The sequence below is a fragment of the Gossypium raimondii genome, chromosome 8 (genome assembly GCF_025698545.1).
Source record: "Gossypium raimondii isolate GPD5lz chromosome 8, ASM2569854v1, whole genome shotgun sequence".
Lineage (NCBI taxonomy): Eukaryota > Viridiplantae > Streptophyta > Magnoliopsida > Malvales > Malvaceae > Gossypium > Gossypium raimondii.
Window position 1 is genome coordinate 11,695,397 of NC_068572.1, and position 23,423 is coordinate 11,718,819.

The following is a 23,423-nucleotide window of genomic DNA, read 5'->3' on the forward strand; positions in this document are numbered from 1 at the left end:
TGCAGGATCCCCCTTCAAAATCGGACATGAGAGTTTCCACTCATCCGGCTCAAGTAGTTACACCAAATAAAGATAAAGTAAAGGAGTTCTCGCTTTCAAATTCTAGAACCCCCCAAAAAAAGTCTACTCTTTACTCAAGTTCCAAGAAACATTTCATTGCTTGGTTATTCTTTTATTGATTTATTGATTTAGATTTTCTTAATTCTTTATTCAATTCAAAATTAGGACATAAATGAAATGTGAAGTTCTTAAGTAGTCTAATTCCCCTCGAATGCTGAATCCTCTTAAATTAAAATTAAAGGAGTGTCATAAGGGATTTACTTGTCTATGTACCCTTCCATTTGATCTCTTAGGTCCTGCGGTACCTCGACGATTATACCATGATGCCCTTAACTTAAAGCCTAAGCCTATATGCGATGTATAGACTCCTGCAACCATGACATATTTGTTTCCTTGAACATAACTTCATTTCTTTCTAAAAGAAATAAAAGAAATGAGAACGGTTAATTCCACAAAAAAACAAGAAGTTTTCTTTTCATGAGGTACAACTCAAAATTCCTAGTTATTTATTTTTACTGACTCGACCATAGACCAATTCCCTTTTTATTTAGGAGTACTGAATATGCCTATAATTTTGAGCTTGATGTGGTTTTATTTAATTTAACATGTAATTACATTTTTACTAATTTAACCTTTTAAAACATTAATAATTACACAATTGTCAAGCCATGTACATCCACTATCAAGTTAAATGGTCTAATTAGCATATAAGGACTTCCAATTTAAAGTTCTATAGCTATTAAACACCTTTAGCTATTAGAACACAACTTTTGCACATTACGCAATTTAATCATTTTTATCAAATTGAACATGTAAACGGTAAAATTTCTTAACGAAATTTTTATACAGTAATACTATAATGTTTTAGACCATAAAATAATAATAAAATAAATTTTTTGACTTCGGATTTGTGGTCCCGAAATCACTGTTCCGATTTCACTGAAAACGGACTGTTACAACTCTCATGCGGGGAGCGACTGTTGTGGTGCAGTAAAAGTGATGCTCCTTTCGGGGCAACGAAGATTATCGTTATTACAATCGCTGCCGTGTCGACCCGAGTTGGACCTCTACTGTGTCAAAACATTTGCTCTTATCTTGAGAGCTTTTTTGTGTCCACCTCGGTGTCAGCCTTCGAATAAGAATAAAATGTTAAAGATACTGACTGCTTGGAAATAGAGAAAAAAATTACGTTAATTACATCGAAAGTTCCTTGAGTTTTTCCGTATGATTATGACATCAATGTTATATATGGTACATCTAAGGTATTATTTACGGGTATCCAAAAAGTTTGAACTCTTGACCATATGACGGTCGCCGATTGGGACTTCCACCTAGACTTCGACCCCTTATCGTATCAAGCACTGTCACCCCCAAAACCTGATTTCCCCAAGATGGGTTTCTCAGGTGATGGTCTTATCCCGTCATGACATATGAAATGTATGTGTGCTGAGGCGCATTATCACATCCCTGCCCCCTCAAAACTACCTAAGAACTTCTGTTGTTTTAGTCAAAAACCCTAAACACTTTTAAAATATCCTAAACCCTAAAAAAAATCCTAAACATAACCCTAACCCTAACAAAATAAAAATCCTACTAAAAAAATAAAAAACCCTAACCCTGGAGAGAGAAACGAAAAGCGCTTCTAGTTGGGCGCGCTTTCCTGTCATCTGTGCAGAAAGTGCACCAAATTGGACGCGCTTTCCATTTCTCTCCTATAATCGACATATTCCCCTAATTAATTTTAAAACGGACCTAAATGCCTAATTAAAAGCCTATATACCTTATTTTGCCAAATATATTATTATAATGAAATACATGCATGTTATAAAGAGTCTCATTTTATATAATTTTGCAGATAATGATGTGTAAAAGGTGGAGAAAGTGGAAAACAAAGTTTCCAAGGGCAAGAGGTCCAAACAAGTCGTATAATATTTTAAGATTACAGTGACTCTTGTATCGGCTCTTCTTTTTCTCAGTACAAACTACAAACTACAAACTGGCTGTGCTGTAACTAGCTTACAAAACAAAAGGTGCTTCATATTTGTTGTTTGTTTCAAACTTCTAAGAAAATTTGGGTAGAAACCAGGTTATTTTTCTTTTTTTATCACAGTGCAGAAATTAGGTTCCTTAATTCATTCAATGAACTGAAAAATTCAAGGCCCCATAGTTTGTCGACGGATAAAGCGGGTGTGAAGGAACCAATGTGGCCATCTCAGCGTCGTCACCATAAACGAGCAAGAACATCTCAATAAGAACCTGTAGCTCTTAAACTTCCCATATAGGCTTTTCGATAGCTGAATCCCCATGTGAGAGCTGTTGCTGCAGGTGGAAAGGGTTTATCATTGGCAGTCTTTGTTGGCTTATTGCTTCCAGTTCCATTCTTTGTTGTTGTTGTTGCTGCTGCTCATGTAAACTGTTTGGCCTTGACCCTCCAATCCCCATGAAATCAAGGGTCGTCATGTTACTTCCTCCATTGCCACTGCTTGTTCCAAACATTGCTGCTGGTAACTGAGTTCTTCCTTGTAACAAGCTAGAGCTACCACTATCTTCCTGTTCCATGCTCTTCATCAAGCCTACTTGGTTTCGGTCAGCTCCGTTAATGAACATGTTAGTGAACATTCCCATTTCATTCATTGCTGAGCTTCCGGTGGCAGCTGTGAAAAGTTGGGCCATTTCACTGGGGCTTTTCTGCATGAACGGGTTGGAGAATCCTCCGGCCTCGCTGATCCCAACCATGCTTGTCTGATCGGTTTGGGACGGGAAGTGATCGTAAGATGTGTTCTGCTGCTGAATTCCACCGAATGATGGTGGTCTAATGGTCTGCTCAGGGCCTGCCATGCTACTAGCAAAACTTTTTTGCATCATGGGTGAGTTTATACTATTACTTGCAGTTGCACCCATCTGTGCTGCTTTCTGTAATAAGGCTGTTGCCGACATGATTGGGCAACCATTTTTGCTGTCCTGCAAATAATTGAGTCCAGATGAGCTATTTGAACTAAGCTGCAGGCTAGAGGAGGCCGAGGAAACACTTCTCGGGCCGCCAAATAGACTGCTCGAGCTACTTGAAAACATGCCTCCTCCCATGTTCATGGACATAAACGGCATTGGCACTAGTTCTTGGGGATGGGATTTGAGTGGGGACTTCGGGTCAAAGTTGCCTAAATCGGATATTCCATTGCTCGTTTGCATTGATGATATAAGCTCAGGCATTTGGTTTTGCATGTTTGATCCCATGTTGTTCATTAGCCCTTGGTTTACCTTGTTGTTTTCTTCAGCTAATGCATCGCAGAAAGCCCTGTGGGTGATAAAGCTATCCCTCCTGCACCAAGAATTAGAATTTGGTATAGCTTCATACATACATATATATAGATACAGATATAGGTATAGATATAGGCATTTTTTGAACCTTGAAAAGATGGTTCCACAATCACATTTGTATTCCCTGGTACCACAAGTCTTTTGATGAGCTTTCCAATCAGATTGCACAGCATATTTCTTAGAGCACTTGTCGCATTTCCACTTCTTCTCACCATGCTTACGGCTGAAATGCTTCTTGATCCCCGTAAGGTCTCCGAGTGCACGAGCCGGGTTGTGGTGGACGCAGGTCGGTTCCGGGCATATGTACACTCGTTTCTTGACCTCAGTGGTTGTCCTTTGCTTTAGCTTCCATGGAAGATTGTGACCTCTTCGATGCAATTGCAAGTTTTGGTCCCTTTGGAACCCCTTGTTGCATATCTCACATACAAATCGATTTGTTGCCATAAGGGTTGTTGGTGATAAAGCAATAACTTCAGCATTCGGATCTGATCCAAACAACAATTATGCAATTAGCTCTAAAAAAACAAAGAATTATGCATTCTTTTGTATAATCTAAGCTATAGGATTACTGTGACACTAAAGAACCAATGGCCCAAATACAACAGTCAAAAACAAAAAGAGAAGTAAAAGGTACAATCAAGCAAAAAGTTCTTTACAATTATTGTAATCTCATAGCAATAATTGAACACTTTATACAAAAAATTAACAATTAATCTCTTCATTGAGAAAGGCAATCGAATCAATACTCAAAACATCAAAGTTCTTACTACTCGACTCAACATGCATCCGGTTATCATCAGCTATTATTTCTCGGGAAATACCCCTTCAGAACACTTGTTCTTTTCTCCGATAAAATTTAGCTTTGACATGCATGCTTCTATCATATGTAAAACTCAAACCCCATGCATGTGTTCAAAACCAAAAAATCCCAGTACATCAGTTAAACATTTCATCAGAACTTTCCCTGTGACATAACATGAAATATGCAACCAGAACTAGGTAATAACTTATGATAGAAGAAAGCATAATTAGGATTGATTTGGGGAATGAATTATATATATAATTGCCTGGAGTTCCTGGTAAATTTCTCTTCTTCTTAACAGCTTGCTGTGAACCATTATTACTGTTAGAAGCAGCAGAAGGTCCTGAACCAGAGGCAGCAAAGTTGTTTTGCAACAGCTGTTTCTGCTGTTGGACTTCCTCTCCCGAAGAGAAGCTTCCATCATCATCACCAGACATATTTGACATTTGAAACTGAGAGTAGTAGAAGATGTATTGATAAAAACACAAAGCTTGTCGGTTCCCTTTTTCCTTGGCTCTAGATCTTTGTTGTTGTTGGTGCTGGAGCAGTAACTGAAAGTGGGGCTTGTTTTTTTGGTGAACATAAAAATTCAGGAATGTGGTGCTATGTAGAGGAAGACAAAAACCCAGGGAAGTCTTCCCTTGATTTCGGGTGAAAGAAAAGGGGTTTAGCTGCTGCCACAAATATCAGTAACATTGGAACCCCCTCTTCTTTGGCTTTATATATAATTAAACTTATATATATTGAAAAGGACAACTATATAGAAATTACCCCTTTGTTGTTAATCTAATTCCCATTCTCTTTCTTAGTTCATTCTTTTTATTTACTAGTTTTATATTACAGGTTTTTTGTTGGCGAATATAATAGGTTAATATTGTTTATTTTTAATTAAATTTTATTAAATAGTTTTTCTATTTTGATGTAAAATTGTTTCAAAGTTGTATTATTTAAAATTGTGTATGGACTACGGCGAAGGTTTTGAGTATTGAAGTTTGAGACTCATTATATGTAATTGTATGCGTCGGTGGATGGATTGTACTTAGTTTATTTGTATTATAATAGTTTGAATATATAATAATTTGATATTTGGAGTTTTATTTTCTAATATTTGATGCTTGTAATTACTCATACGCATATTAATACATTAATTATATTGTACTTGTAACACTTACAAAAATTTATTAAAGTAGGAAAGTTATCAAAATTATGAAAAATTTTATGGCTGAAATTATGGTGCACTATCCAAATTTATGAAAATTATAAATGAACAAATTGTTAGGATTAAAGCTTTAGGAAAATGTCGACATTGGTAGGTGTCCACATCTTAATAATAACAATAATACTAATCTTTAAAATTAATTCAACATTTGTTTGTATATATATCTGAAATAATAAATTGCAAAAGCAAATTTTGGGCATATTCCATGATATATACCAAGTCAATATATAGAAGATGTCATTGTTGCAGCTGTTTGTCCCTTTTGATCCAATGGATGGAGGAAACTAAAGAAGTGAGTTTCCAGAGTTTCAGTTTCTTTATTAACTAATGAGGTTGCTGCTTTGTTTTCTAGGTACAACTTAAATCATTTTAAATGGATTTTAATGGTATTACCATGATTACTATTGTAATAATAAGAAGTGGGTATTTTTTAAAACGCATAATTGTAAATCTACATATTTGCACAACACTGATAAAATAATTGAGAGATAATTTTTATAAATCATGCATTTGTTTATCATGACACGATAATAAAGAAAAAAGAAAAAGTTGATTGTATTTTATATGCATTAGCCATTTGGCTTAGAGACAAGATCAGAGTCCTTAGCTCAAGGAAAAAGCAAAGACTTGGTTCACTTAAAAAAATGGACAATATCTGAATGTTCCGTCTAACAGCCGTTATTCAATTTTTGGATAAAACCAAATGAAATCCTAAAATATCATCCAACCTTTATTTTAACTCTCTAGTTTGAGATAAGCTTTTCTTCGCTCACATTACTCAAAAGCAACAAGTTTCCATTTGAGTAGGCCTGCCCTCTCCCTCGGCCCTTGATTTGAGACAAATAAGAATGCAAGAGTGATTTGTGTCTTGCATTAAGGTTAAGGTAGTTGGGAATTTTTTGATCACAAGTTTAATGCGAAAAAACAAGAAACCCGGCTGCAGACTGAGAAACAACAAAGAGACAGAAATAAGAATATGAAGTTATAAAAGTGTGGTCAACCCATTCAAATTACAAATTGCTTAGTTTTCACCGATGCTGGATCGATACAATTTATGAAGCCAACATCAACACAACAATGTGAAGACACCCAGATGTTGATATTTTATATAGAAAGCACAAATATTGCTGGAACCAACCAAATTGCTAACTGACATAAGCTAAGTAACCCCATGCATAAATACAACAGGAAAGTCGGCCATGGGCGCTTATTCTTTCCCTTTTTTATTCTCCTGAAAATGATGTCTATATGCAAACGAGTGATGAATTTTGTATTGTTGGCTGAAATCGACCTCTTTTTTTATTTTTAACCATAAATTATGGAGAACGATATTTTAAACCTTTAGTCTTACGTAATGTGTGATATCTTTCTGGGTCGTTAATTTTCAATGCTACCGTAAATTGATGGATTATGGAAGAATTTGTTTCATTTTCACTGGTTTAGAGGATGAAATTGTAATTTTAGTTCAACTCAATAATTTTGGTGAAAATATGAAATATTTAATAATCAATATTAAAATTGAGTTTGTTGTCACGTGTCAATCCGGTACCTACTTAGTTAGGTAATGACAAAAATAAGGATATTTATATTTGAAAATTTAGAAGCTTTGGTTATAGGGCAATTTACCAATAAAAGCCCATTTTTTTAAAAAATTATCGAAATGGGCCCATTATTTAATTATTTACCGGAATGGTCCATTTTTCACGAAATCGCGTCCACGTCAGCGCGAGTTGCTGACGTGGACGCGATTTCCACCCGCGCGTGAACAATACCCAACGGTCAAAAATTTGACCATTGCCCCCCCAACGGTAAAAAAAAAACTATAAATACCCCCACCCCTTTTTATTTTTTCACAAACAAATCCTCTCTCATATTTCCTCTCAATTCCTCTCAATTTCCTTCCAAAATTCTCTCAAATCCATATTTAATTTCAGTTTTCTCCAAATTTCCTTTTTTAAAATAATTTTAATTTTTTTATATTTTTATAAATCGTAAAAATTTGTACGATTTCATCAATGGCCGGATCATTGACTCGTCTTGATAATCATCACATATCGGTGGAACAAATGAAAATGGTAAGTGTTAAATTTAATTTTTAAATATTATTTAAGAATTTTTTATTTATACATTTTTAGATAATTATTAATTTATTATTTGTTATAAAAGTCTGTAGATCAGGTATTGGAATGCAATATCCGGAATATGCATACTCTTCCATTACCTTTGGTAGAGAACTACCTGCGGGAAGCGGATTTTTGGCACGTGGCGACGGTAGGCCGGGGATACAAGTTGGACCCGAAATTGATCAGTGCGTTAATCGAGAGGTGGAGACCCGAGACGCACACATTCCATCTTCCATGTGGAGAGTGCATTATCACTCTAGAAGATGTCCATCTGCAATTAGGATTACCGGTGGACGGGTACCCAATTATCGGGTCTGCCCAATCTAGCAATTGGGAGGCAGTGTGCTACGAGCTTTTGGGCACTATTCCGGAGAAAATAGAGGGAGGTAAGGTCGAGATGGGCTGGTTACGTGACACATTCCCTGATTCGAATCAAGATTCAACCGAAATTGAAAGAATCCGATATGCTCGGGCATACATTCTACAAATAATTGGAGGTTATCTGATGCTCGACACGTCACGGAGCCGCGTACATCTAAGATGGCTGCTGAAACTCGTTCATTTTAAAGCAGTCGGTGAATTTAGTTGGGGGTCTGCTGTCTTGGCAACATTATATTGGGAGATGTGCGGAGCGACACGACCGAGGAGAGCAAACATCGGAGGTTGCCTGTCACTACTGCAGTCATGGGCACGATTTCGCTTTCCATTTCTACGTCCTCGGGTGAACCACCCATATACATTCCCACTCATAACGAGGTAAATTTTATATTACATTTTACAATTATTTTGTAGATTTTTAAAAATAAAAGTATGCTAAAAATTTATTTACTTAGGTGGAACCATTCGGTAAGTTATGCTCGATTACCATCCTCACTTGAAGATATACGACTTTTATTGGACCAACGGTCGGGAGCAGAAGTAAGTATTATTGAAAATAGATATTTCTATACATTCGCTAGTCGATTGATATTTAGTATTTAGTATTTAATATTTAGTATTTAGTATTATAAATATAACTAATATTTCTATCATGTTCATATAGTTTCAATGGACACCATACGAGGATCCGGCAATTCGGGCAGTAATCCCGGAAGAGTTTTTACAAAATCCACAAGTTTGGCACGTGAGAGTCGTGTTGATCAACTATGCAACCGTGGAGCCGCACCAGACAGATAGAGTGCTACGACAGTTTGGATGTAGACAACCTATTCCGGTGGATCCTGAGGAGTTTGAGAAGCAACACAAAGTTGACCTTCGGCAATTGAATACGGATTGGACGAGATACTGGTCTGAGTACATGGAAATGTGGGAAGATCGGTATGGATATCTACCTACTCGGGAACCAATCATCGTTCCGGAGTTAGCGTGCATTCCAGAATACATGCCATGGTTTAGGATCCATGGCAAGCCGTATTTACTGACGCCAGAGGAGAGGCAACGGCAAATACGTCGCGAAAGGGAAAGGCGCGGGCCTCTAAATCCAAGACGACAAGACAACGAAGGCAGCCCCTCAACGAGGCCCAGACATTCACCCGGCTCATCATCAGCGGCCATGCAATCACCAGGCCCAACGAGAGCACCGAGTCACCACCGACACAAGAAGACAACCGATGATACCCAAGCAACCGCCTTTTCAGATGATGCCAAAGCGCTTCTAGCCCTTATATATACCCTAACCCTTATATGTATCCTTTTCCGAGTCCTATGGCAGGTTGGAGCCAAATGCCCGCTTCACTCCATTTTCATTATGCCGAAGCGGACTGCAGATGTATAGGCTGCCAAGCACGACGAGGATCGCAAGGGGGACCGTCGGGGAGCTCTCCTTTTTACCAATCCCACCAACGTATGGGTTTCAAACACCGTCCCCATTCCTGATGCAAACACCTCCACATACACTATTCTTTGAAGGTGGATCATCGTCCTAAGTCCGGCAATCAGATGTCGAACCAGAAGAACCAGAATCCCCACCGGAGGAACAACAACCGCCGCCGGAAGCTAGAGAAAGGAGGAATCCAACGCGTAACCATCGACGGCCGCCATGTGGCACTGAATCCCCCGGGCATAGACATTGATTGCCGTATTTAAATTTATTTGTACAAATATTTTGAATATTTTGATATTATTTTATGTAAAAAAAATAGAAATGTTTAAAGCTATTTTGATATTATTTGATGTAATAAAATAGAAGTTTATTTTATGTAATAAAATAGAAATTTTTTCGAGTTATTTTGATATTATTTGATGTAATTAAAAACCCTACCCCTAACCTAATTTGATTAAAAACCCTAACCTAACCTAATTTGATTAAAAACCCTAACCCTAACCTAATTTGATTAAAAACCTTAACCCTAACCTAATTTAATTAAAAACCCTAACCTAACCTAATTTGATTAAAACCTTAACCCTAACCTAATTTGATTAAAACCCTAACCCTAACCTAATTTGATTAAAAACCCTAACCTAACCTAATTTGATTAAAACCCTAACCCTAACCTAATTTAATTATTTTACTAACCATTAATAATTTTATATAATTTGATAATTTTACTAACCATTAATACAATTAATAATTTTATATAATTTGATAATTTTACTAACCAAGAATACAATTAATACAATTTTTAACTAGTAGTAACAATTAATAATTTTATATAATTTGATAATTTTACTAACCATTAATACAATTTTTGCTTGTTAATAATTTTACATTCACATAATGTTAGATAATTAATACAATTTTTTGAGTTAATACAAATTATCAATTAATAATTGCACAAATTTTATTTTTTTACAATTACATTCAACTATTACGATTAGGGCATGATCGACTTGTATGGCCTGGATTCCTTCACCATCCACACAACTTCGTTTGACTGGTTGTTTCTCGAATATCCATATTGTTACGTATTCTAGTCGAGCAAGGTCAACCCTTTGGTTTGCGACGTAATTCTCTATCCGGTTCAGCTTAAATGGAGCAAGAGATACGGGCGGCCACTTACGTTCATCTGGGACCGGTGGGAAAACGTGTCTCCAGACGTTGTATATGTTTTCTAATTTGTACACTTCGTCCACATAACTCATCGGATCCAGACGGAGTTTCTGACAAGCTGCAATAACATGAGTGCATGGATAAGGAAGTGCATCAAACTTCCCACAGTCACAAGTCCTATTTCGTAAGTGTACACGATATTGCCTGCCAACAACACCTTGGTGCAGTCTGTCAAACTCTGTCACGCGAAACCATAAATTGTCTCGATCGTGACACACTGTGTGCATGATGTTTGCCCTCGCCTTGGCCTTGTTTATTTCTTGAAGTACCTTACTTCACCATACATGGCCTCCTTGCATCTGGCCTGTATAACCTGCTGCTCACTTTGGAAATAGCGCCGCCAAACGAAAATATGTCTCCCGCACAACCGATGTTATCGGTAGAGAATTTATGCATTCAGCCAGATTCGACGTCATATGGCCATATCGTAGGCCGCCGTTGTATGCTTGTGACCACTGTTTGAAACGTATGTTACAAAGGTAGCCCGCCCCTTCTGCTTTAATTGAACGCAAAATTGCTAACATCTCATGAAAACGATCTTTATTTATTTCATACCCTGCCAATATAAGATCATAGCGAGAAATTTATACCACTTCTACCAATAAAACTAATTCAAATTGACAAACGAAATAACACGGATATAGACTAAATACCCATGTTGGTTACTTGTCGTCGTTCGCTCTTAGATGGATATTGCCTGTAGTAGTTCGAAGCAACGTGTCTTAGGCAATATCTATGGTGTGTGTGCTGCCATAAGCTTCCCTCTCGATCAAATGCAGCTAGAATACCGGCGCCCCGATTTAAAATAACACAGATATTAGGTTGGGGCCACACATGCCTCCTTAACCTAGAGAGAAAGAAATCCCAGTCATCAGATGACTCCCCCGGTGTTATTGCAAATGCAATTGGAAGAATTCTCCCACCGCCATCCTGTGCCACTGCAAGCAATAGCCGATGAGTATACCTATCGAACATGAAGGTACCATCAATTTGTACCAATGACTTGCAGTATGGAAATGCGTCTCGACATTGCTTAAAGGTTCAAAACAGGCATTTGAACACTTGACATCCACGTAGCAATCGGTCGTTGTAGTACGCATGTTCCGTTTCAAGGTTTGTGATGGCACCTGGGACGTATCTCTCTAGCACCTGACACCACTGCCATATTTCATTATATGAGGTGTCCCACCCACTTTGCATCTTCTCCAACGCCTTTTTCTTAGCTATCCAAGCATTGCGGTAAGAGGGCGTGTACCCTATTTGGCTATGGATATTGGCAATTAACACCGGCACTGACGTTCTAGGATCTGCTTTTATTGTGGGTAGTATCAAGCTAGCTAATATAGTTGAATCCATTTTGGGATGATCTTGTAAAGCACCTATAAAGGGAGTACATTAAATAATGTAACATTGTATAATAAAAGTATTATTCGATATCACACAATACTGCACTCTGCAGACACATGTATGTGGACCTCTGTACTTTTTTATCTCCCACAACCCTGTCCTTTTCCTTAACGAGGCGTAGATTTTCCATGAACATGTGCCGTCTTGCACCGCACACTTCGCTTCAAACTTATCAGATTTTGATTTAGCGACGTGGTAGTTAACGCCGTTTTTGATGCCATGTTGTTTCAAAGCACCAATAAAACTATCCTTGTTGGTAAACTGATTACCAACTTCAAGTTCACCGAAATCTACCCCCGAACTTGTACGATCACACAATCGGTGTGGTAGATCTGGAAACTTTAACGCATCATCTGCAGACAGATCGACATTATCCATGTGGGCTAGAGGTGAGTATGCTCTGAATCGTGGATTTTCTTCCCCATCTGAACTCTTTTCAGCATCTTTACCTTCTGTTGGAATAGGCTCCGGTTCAGAAAATAAGCCAACTTCTGCACCATCTGGCCCGGGCTCTCAAGGTGGATCTACATCGGAGTCATCTTCTAACCCACAATCATCTCAGCTTACGAGGTCCCCTCATCGGTTGTCATCGTAAGGAGTACGTCATCCTTTCTTCTGGGCATTTGATAACTTCCCTAATTGGATGTAGATTGCCACCCACTAGAAATTGATGCCGTTCCCCAGTACGTATTTCCAGCATCAAACGTCGAGCCACCGACGTACATGTCCCATCCATCGATAGAGTGTCTCGCAGGGGATGTGCATTCGACATTGCTACCGAACATGGGTTGTTCCATATTTTGTAACCCGCTAACCGAGTGTCGGCCAGGGGTCGTGTATACATCTCGAACACCGGTCGCAAGTACATCAGTTGGCGATGTAAATTGCACATATAACTCAATATAAGGTGCTCCACTAGCAAGATGAGTTTGCACCATTGCCTCCAACCTACGAGCACCTTTTATGTCAAACAAGTCATATGTCACCGGATCAACAGAAGAACAAAATCGATACGTCATAGACAGAACTTTCATTGGCATCGTTCCGAAAATTTTATGCCTAATTCTTTTACGAAGTTCTGTCAAATCTATGTTCTGGTTAAAAACCAGTCGCACCGTATTCTCCTACAAAAAAATAACACCATTCTCGGTGTGGCAAACCTCACCATTGTAATAAATAAAAGCACTAATACGTTTACTCATATTTGAAACTCTAACCTTCTTAGCCTCTCTAAATTGTTTCTGCTGTGACTTATGCATTCTGAGAACATTTTATGCCTAATTTATAGCCTCAGCCCAAACATGCTACTGTAGTAAAAGCGTGTCCAAGAGGCCGCGATTTCACAAATTCTTCTCAAATAGCATCCTGCTAGAAGCGATTTTATACTATTTGCTCAGAAAAGTAAAAAAAAATTATTTCTTACATGCTCTACTGTAGCAAAAGCGCGTCCACGAGGCCGCGATTTCACAAATTCTTCTTAAATAGCATCCTGCTAGAAGCGATATTATACTATTTGCTCAGAAACGTCAAAAAAATAATTATTTCTTTCGTACCCTACTGTAGCAAAAGCGCGTCCACGAGGCCACGATTTCACAAATTTTTCTCAAATAGCATCCTGCTAGAAGCGATTTTATACTATTTTATCAGAAACATCAACTCGAAATTATTTCTTCCAGGACCTAAAAACCCTAAAAAGCCTGAACCCTAAACCCTAAAAGCCAAAAAAACCTAACATGGGAAAAACCGCGAAATCGCGTCCACGTCAGCGCAATGTCAGGGTACGCGCCAGGAAATCGCGTCCACGTCAGCAACATCTTTGAGGGAGCGATTTCCTTCCACGTCAGCAACTCGCGCTGACGTGGACGCGATTTCGCGAAAAATGAACCATTCCAGTAAATAATTAAATAATGGGCCCATTTCGGTAATTTTTTTAAAAAATGGGCTTTTATTGGTAAATTGCCCTTGGTTATATATGATAAAGCAAATCATATTACTTTAAAGATGTTTTTGTTATTTCATATCTTTTATGCAAAAAGAAAAAGAAAAAGAATATAAACATATACATAACAAGATATGAACTCAAGCTTCTATGTTTTCAACATTTGTACTTTATCATACATAACCGAAGCCTAATTTGTTAATTATATAATTTTTATTACTATATTTATTACATAATTCTATTTTTCACCCACATCTTGGGTGTGCTATAATCTAGTAAATATTATGATCCTTATACATTACATTTGAACATGATTGCACGATTGGCATTGCATATTTAATATATGTATTCCTCTATACTTGTTATAAAATTTTTGACTGAATTAGTGTCAGAGAATTTCATTGTAAAGTCATATGCATTGCACAAAAAATGCTTGAACGGTTGTTCAATTCTATCTTTTTTTCTTATTATTTTTTAGCTATTCTTCTCACCCCGATATCTGAGTTAGAAGAACTTTTTATTATGTTATATCATCAGGGTAATGACCCATCAACCTATTAGTTCCTTTTATGAGGCACAAACAGGAGAATTTATCATAGAAGTGGAAGAACTACTGAAACTTTTCGAAAGTCTCATAAGGGTTGACATACAAAGAACAGGTAGGCTCCTACGGGTTGTATCCAAGACATGGAAAGAAATGTTTTTAAGTTAGCAACAAAAGCCCAAGCTCATGGAACTGTGGATCTTGCAACGGTTAAATAAGTTAAATAACAAATAAAAATAGCAACAATTTAGCACCAATCCATAATTTAATTAAGATTAACTTGAGAAATTATTTTATAAACCCTCCTTACCACATCATCTATGGTCATCTTTTTTTTCCACATGATATGTATAGTTGGATTAAACTTCCAAGCCATTTCCTTTTTCTTTTCTTAAAAAATCTATCAAAAAAAATTAAGGTTCATTTTTTTTCCAATAAAAGCAAATCTTGAAACCCAACATCGTCCTCCAAGGCATCATTTCGTCACAAACAAAATCTTCAGCTACAAAGCACCACTCAATCGTAAGTTTTTGCTTTCTTTTTATGTTTTAAACATAATTAAATTAAATTAAATTATTTTTCTCTTATATTCTCTACTTGTATTATATTTCGCATTATTTGTTGAATTTAGTTTAACTCTACCAAATTTCTACTCACTTGTGTGCTATTTTAAAATTCACTTGTACGGACAAATCCAATTTCAATTCTGATTGCATATGTAAAAGCAAATTATACAAGGTATATAATTAAGATTGACAGTTGATTGAAATTTGCTTGTAAGTTAATTTACTTATATCCAATGTATCGACCTTGGAGGACAATGTTGGGTTTCAAGATTTGTTTTTACTGTAAAAAAAAAAGAACTTAATTTTTTAAAATTTTTTGATAGATTTTTTCACAGAAATTGAATCCACAGATGATGGTTATTCAAGCCCCTAATTGACGATGATGATGCCCATCTACTTCATCTTCCTAATTCTTTATCCTAAATTTTCCATTGAATTAAAATGTTAGTGTTTGATTTTGACCCTCTTATTTTTTTTTCATAGAACTGAATACATGGATGATGGATATTTAAGCCCCTAATTGACGACAACAACGATGCATTCGAGTAGAGGACTTTCACCCCCTAGAAATTTTAAAATGTTCACAAATTTTTCAATTTTTAATCTTATTTTTCAATTGATTTGTTCAAATTATATATCATAGTTTGATTGACAAAATTAATGAATAAAATAGAGTTTGGTTGTGGCTTGCTATTGTTGGTTGATATAAGTTATGTGCCAATTCCATATATATATTTCAATTCAACAAGCATGTCTCACTATGGAAATTTCAAGCAAGTTATTACTTATAATGCCATGATTTCTTCTCTTGATGCTTGTGGTTGTTGTTATTGTTACTTATAAAGTGCAAAAGAATTATGATGTTAATAAAAATAAGTCATTGTCTGTTTTTTTTGTGTTGGAGTGGCATTTATTGATGAAAGTTCAACCGGTTCATTTCCTTCTTAACATATTGAGAAGTCAATTGAGGATATAAGATTGATTGTGTCAAATCTAGCCTCACTATCAAAAGAGTTGTTTTTCGTTTCAATTTAGAGTAGTTTCTCTTCAGATGATATTGATGTTAGGGAGAGATTGAAGAGGTTATTAGATGTTATTAGTGATGTTACTGGTAAAGAAAATCTTCTTATTCATTTTCAAATCTTGTCATTGAAAAACATTGCTTTTGAAAATAAGTGCATTAGAGTTGTGATAGGATCTTGTACCTCAAGGATATTTCTGTCACAATAAAGGGTCAAGACTATTTTTTATTAGCTAACATACACTTTGTTGATTCTAGATAGGAGATTCCTATTATACTTCCACTTCATGATTGTCTTGCATAAGAGCTCAACACTTCTAGCAACCTTAATGGTCTAAAGATAGTAGAGTTGCTTAATGGTCTATGCTCTAGCATCAACGGCATGGTATCATCATTTGTTAAAGTGTTGCATACGCCAATCTCTTATTCCTTGCTATTAGATATTGTCGATATGTGAGGATGGGATCTCAGGATTTGTGTAATTCATCCTTGAAGTTTTAATTTGATTTTTTTTTTGTAGTTGTTGCAACACTAGGATTTTTTTGTTCATTTCTGTTGTATTGTTGCTTCCTTACCAAATTTCTTCCACGAGATGAAATCACCATTCATGGTTAATGTGTATCCATACTTTAGCTACACAAGAAGTACTTTTAAACATGTACCCTTAGAATACACATTGCTTAAAAGCAATGACATTGTTCAATAATGCCTAACCATTTTGTTTTCAACTAGTTTAACTTTGATTGGCTAAAGAAAGTGTATGGATTTGACAAGTTTATGAATTGGATATACTCTATAATTGTTTCTTTTAATTGTTGTTTTGTATATTCTTGAGAGATGATATTGTACTAGAGTTGTTACCTATTATTTTGATGGTGTAGTGATTTCATTAATGAAATTATACATTTTACCTTTCAACAAAAAGAAAAAGAAAATTGTAACACCCTTAACCCGTATCCGTCGCCGAAATAGGGTTACAGAACATTACTAAAAACTTCTAACTTAAAACATTTGATTACAATCATTTATAGAAAACATCATATTCCATTCAAAAACATGCATAACGTCTCTTTTTCGAGCCCTCAAGGCCTTAGAAACAATTTAGAAATGATTCAAGACTAAATCAAAAATATTTAGAATTTTATGGCAAAAGATAGAAAAATTCATACTATAGGGGTCACACGGCCATGTGGGCTTTTGAAGTAGGGAAACACGGCGTGTGGGCTTTTGAAGTAGGGACACACGGCTGTGTCTCAGCCCGTGTAACTCTCTGACTTGGTTCACACGGCCAAGCCATACGCCCGTGTACTAGGCCGTGTAACTCTCGAAATGCAACCTTTAAAAACCTATAGGGGACACACGATCGTGTCACGTGACACATGGTTGAGACACACACTAGTGTTTTAGGCTGTGGGGACAAGAAATAGGCCAAACTCAAGCCATTTCTTTCACCCAATTCAAGCATACCTAAACAAGTCATTTGCACATATGACCAAGGTATCAAAACATGTTCAACCATGCATAAAATGACCACTTTTAAATGACCAAATTCCATTCAACCAATATGCCATTAAGGCACCTCAAACACATAAATTAAACATACCTAAATATGTGCATATTTAACCATTTAGCAACTAACTTGTTTCCATACCAAAACATACCCCAATAGACACATACCAACCTTACCATGTTAGATTTATGTCATAGCAAAATAACTTTACCATTTGAACCATTTCTCTCATGTATCAAAACCATATAAATGACAAAAATCTAACCATTTCCAAATGGTTCCAACAACCAACAAATACACATGCCGAACTAATGTCCAAATGGTCATAGTTTAACCAAACGTGCTTGATTAAATTCCACATCAAAACATTCCCTAAATGATCACTTTGCAACCATGCCAACACTTACCACTTTGGCCACAAACCATACATTAAATTGAACTTATAAACACCAACCATCAAGGCATCAAAATAACATAAGCTTTACAAATTAAAAGAAACATTTCATGCCAATATCACACACAAGCATACCAATTTGGCCATTTAAAACATATCATCACTAAATCATTTCAACATTAGCTATGAAGCCTCAAAAATGCCAAAATGTCATCAATCATATAACCATATTTACAAGCCAAACATAGAGGCCATATCATTAAGGACAAAACACCTATACATGCCATTATAACCACGACCAAAGCATAAAAATCTACCGATAAAATCGATGGATAGTGTGATGGATCTCTGACTAGCTTCCAACCCGATCGAGCTTTCGATAATCTGTAAAGTAAAGGAAAATAACTACGTAAGCAATGTATGCTTAGTAAGTTCGTATAAACTTTAAGCATAATATTCCATTTCTATAATAAACTTTATAGAACAAACATAAATCTATGCCAATGCCATAAGATTCATAAATCAATATGATCAACAACTCACAAATGAGTAAGTTCATTAATGCTGCATTTATTTATCATTCATAACGTGATAGGATTTTATGGGACTTAGTAGATAATCAACAACCTCTCCATAAGATTATACACTTTTCACTTTACTCTCGTTTCATTCTATTCCCAATGCTTATCATAAGCCTAAACAACATTATCAATTCCCGACTTAGTGTATTTATCCCTGATACAGGTATATTCATCCATGACATACGTAAATTTCTCAAATATAATACATTATTCAAACTCATTACTCCTTTTTCTTCAAATTTCATTTCAACTATGAATTTACCATTTTATTACTTTTTCTTACCCGTTTCATATGCATAACACAAAGTTATAAGCATAACATCAACCATGACTACAAGTTAGTGCGTTTAAACGTAGCTCTTTTGGAATCAACTACATAATCAACCATTGCATAAAAAATTACATTCTTTAATTTATTCCACCTTTTCATAGACATAAGCACGTTACCAATTGAGCACTTACCATTTCAATGTACTTCTTTAAGATTAAACATGATATAATTCAATCATAAACTTGGTACAAGCCTAAGCACCAACAACAACACATGTTAGCATGATTGAATATAATTCATGTAAACTTAACATAAATAACCATTATACTTGAGCATGATCCAATTGGATTTATCATCCTTCATAACATATCATGTTTTCCATGTATCTCCATTTCAATAAATTTCATACACACATGTCTTGGTTCATATTGAACACTTACCATTTCATTTGCATAACACAAAAGACATAAACATAACATTTATCATAGTTACAAGCTAGTGATTAAACACATAACTTAGCAATATCATCACATGGTAAGATATGGTACATAAACATAACATCTTTTAAATCATACCTTTCATAATCATAAATATTAATATTTTAATCATTGGTACATCATACCTTTCCATATTTTTCGTAGTGAAGTCAATCGGAACCCTTACCAGAACTCACACAAGTGTACTAAGTAATGGTCCAATTATGGTCTTACATGTGCACTGCCACGGCCTTGCCATGGTCTTACGCTCATAGTGCCATAACTCGATTATGGTCTTATCATTAGAATGCCAAAACCCAGCTATGGTCTTACATATAAAAATATACACTACCATGGTCCAATCATGGTCTTATGTTTGAAAAATTGCCATAGCCCAGCTATGGTCTTATGTAAACATTGCCATGGTCCAACCGTGGTCTTATACATTTTTATATCGTGTTACCATAGTGTCTTTCAACCCTGGTTTTACTCATTTCCTTCAAGCTGAAAAAATTGATTCACATATATACACAAATAGATAATAGTTTATCAAAATAGTAATTAATTGTACAAACCAAGTTACGAACTTACTTGGCTAAATTGCAGAAATGACTAGAGGCATTTTAGTAATTTTCTATTCTCCTCGACTTTCCACTCGATCTTGATCTAAATTAATAATTCTATTCAATCTATTAATTTAGGCAGTAAAAAATGTATTTTATGCATTTTAGTCATTTTTGATATTTTAAAATTACCCTTAAATTTTTACTTTTATTCAATTTAGTCTCTGAGCCTAAAACATGCAAATTAACCATTTTTATTGAAATTTTACACTATTCGAATATTCATAGCCTCTCTTTAGCCCATTTTTCAATAATTTCACATCAAATCCTTATACTTTTATTATTTTAGCAATTTAGTCTCTAAACGATAAATTCATCAAAATCACTTAACAAAATACTTTTAAATAACAACTAATATTTCAAATTCATCATTTAACATAAAAAATCACTAGATTCATCAATGGAAACATTCAAAATCTTTAACAGTTTCAAAATAGAAGGTATAGGCTAACTGGACCTAGTTGCAACGATATCAAAAACATAAAAATTATTAGAAACGAGACTAAAACAGATTTACATGCATCTTCAAAGTGAAAAAGCTTCAAGCTTCTCCCTTTCTATTTCCATGGCAAATTTGGTGATGAAAAGTAAAATGGGGAAGAAAACATTATGTTTTCTTTATTTTAATAATAAAAATATCATATAAACATATAAATTTAGAAGAATTTAAAGCTTTACCCGTCCACCATCTTGAAAATGGGTAATTTACCCATTAAAGCCATTCAATTATAATTCTTTAATCAATTTAACACCTTTAAACTAATAGCGATTGAGTTTTTCAACTTTTACAATTTAGTCCTTTTTAATTAATTAACTATCGAAACGTTAAAATTTTTCAATGAAAATTTAATAGCACCTTAATTACACTCCGTAAATATTTATAAAAATATTTACAGCTCAGTTTATAGAAACGAGGTCCTGATACCTCATTTTCTAAAACCACTTGATCTTAGGGTATTACAACTTGAACTTAATAAATCGCTTATATAACATAAATTATCAAATCAAATACCTTTTTAAAATTAAATTTGACTCGTAAATATTAAATAATAATATTTACGAACTTACTCGTTAGATTTGGTGGCCTCGAAACCACTGGTTCTTACACCACTGAAAAAACGGGCTGTTACAAAAATAGCTCATTGCAAAAGATCTTGTTAAGATCCAAACATGGGATATAAGAAATTAACATCAAAATAAAAAATAAAAAATCAACATTAGAATATAAAAAAAATCACTAGCAAAAAATTCATTACGGAACACCAAAGAAACATAACTAAAGAATTCAACACTTTATTAGAAAACCTTAGATAAGGAAGTCCATGACCACACCATAGAACATTCGAGTCTTTTATACATTGTAATGGTCATATTATCGACCATGTAAAAAAAAGAAAGTTAGTCTAATATCAACTATTATTAAGTAACAAAAAAAAAGCAGTTCAGGCTTTATCCTACATCATTGGAATAGATAAAAAAATACAAGTATAATTTATTGATAAAAGAATCAATGTTAGCATGAAAATTATATACAAATATAATTCATTGATAAAAGAATATGTGTTAGTATGAAATAAACATGTGATTAACAGTTAGAATTTGGATATCCCTGATTACCTGTAAGTGATTCCTATAATTAATTGATCAAAATAATTAAATTCACAAAAATAAAATTTAAAAGATTTTTTAAAGAAAAAAAATCCACTTGAATATTTGATGTAAAACCAAACATATTATATATCTACAAATAAAATAACAAATGAATACCTGGCATGAATTTGGGGCTATTACCCCAGTACTTTGTTGCATGCTATTAGGGGGTAAATTTGAACCACTTAAACACCAACCGCTACTCGGAGTCTTAAAAAAACAAATAGTTCCATTTACATGGCATTCTAAGAAGATATAGATATAACATAACTATCATTTTTGGTTACCATGTTGAAAAATTACATTGAATTTTGACATGAATATGCATAGATATTGTTTGTTGGTATCATCATTGAAGGAATGACCTATAATGCAAACAAAAAAAAATTAGGAGTTAATAATGTATAACAACAATAAAAATACTTCTATATAATATGTGGCTAATTAATTTTATACTTACAAAATTTTCATAACTTAGAGTAGAGCCAACGAGTAGATTTAAGGATTCTCCGATTGTTGATTGTTTTCTTTTCCTATATAAAATGTAACATTTATTAAAATAAATATAATTAAAAATGTACCACAAAGTGTAACTTTATATTAAAATTACTGTTGGAAAAACGAGTTTGGAAAATGCAGCGGAAAATAAATTTAGAGGAAAACCAGAGTTTTAAAATTTTTTTCAAAACAAGATCTTGGTTGTGATATCTAAATTAATAAACACTTAATCAAAATTGTACCTTTTCGATTCGTCTAAGATGAGCGCTTCGACCAAGTAGCCTTCTCTGATTGCTTTGCTAATTGCATGATCCTGATTAGACATTGTAAAAAAATAGAACGTTGATAATGACAATGTATCGCAAAGAAAAGAGAACAAAAAATAAAGAACACACAGATTTTACGTGGAAACCCTTTCAGGAAAAAACCACAAGTAGAGGAGAAGATAATTTACTATGTCGAATTTGAATGAATAAAAGAGTAGTAGACTATGTCTATTTATAGGGTTGTAAAATCATATTCTAATAGGAGTGTAGTAAGGTTGAAACACCTTATTCTAAAATAAAATAAAAGAAGTGTAGTTCTATATGGATTTTACTTTTATTTTATTTTACCACTGTATTTTATTTTAATAAGGATTCGGGTCACTCAATTCTAACAGTCATTATAGTCTTTGGTGACTAATTACCCATTGATTGTAAGAAAGAGTTGAACAACCATTCAAAGGAAGCAACAGTCTCGTCTAACAAAAAGCATACGCAAACATTATTGTTTGTCAATGATGATTAATCCCCACAAAGGGAGCACATATTAGGTTCTATCTATTGGTACGATAAGTTGTGTCAAAAACCACAACATCTCGAAGCAATCATAATCAATTCTTGATCTACCATCTCTCCAAAAAGAGAATGTCTTTCAATTTTCTTAATCCACTTGAATTGTATAAAAAAAACATTGAATCTTCACTTGCTTTTAACCTTGAAATGATTAAGTAAACTTTGACCATCTCTAGCTTCAATCATCATCATCATCATTTATTTGTTAATGTAACTATAGCAATATTGTTTTGTAAACCCAACATTTTTTGTAACACCCCTAACTCGTCTCTGTTGTTGGATTAGAGTTATGGAACATTATCGTACTAAATAAAATAATTAACTTCAATATAGAGCAATTATGCAAATTTAATATCCATTAGTAATAAGTCAATTTAAATATAGAATAAACATACTTACGACCCTAAATCAAGTCTACGAGGTTTTAAAAACAATTTAGGAACATTCAGGGACCAATTTGAAACAAATCAGAAAATTTTGGAAAAGTTAAAAAATTGGAAAATAGGGGTCACACAGCTGTGTGGCCAGCCCGTGTG

The 23,423-nt window shown here is 34.7% G+C and overlaps 1 protein-coding gene across 1 annotated transcript; it reads right to left on the bottom strand.

The window, feature by feature from the left end:
• Nucleotides 1-1,954: 1,954 nt before the first annotated feature.
• Nucleotides 1,955-4,868, bottom strand: LOC105790811 (zinc finger protein GAI-ASSOCIATED FACTOR 1). The gene is made up of 3 exons (XM_012618581.2): nt 4,446-4,868; nt 3,467-3,863; nt 1,955-3,379 (listed from the first exon to the last, which is right to left on the bottom strand). The coding sequence occupies exons 1-3, from the start codon at nt 4,624-4,626 to the stop codon at nt 2,326-2,328; spliced, it is 1,632 nt and encodes a 543-aa protein (XP_012474035.1). The 5' UTR covers nt 4,627-4,868; the 3' UTR covers nt 1,955-2,325.
• Between the last annotated feature and the right edge of the window lie 18,555 nt (nt 4,869-23,423).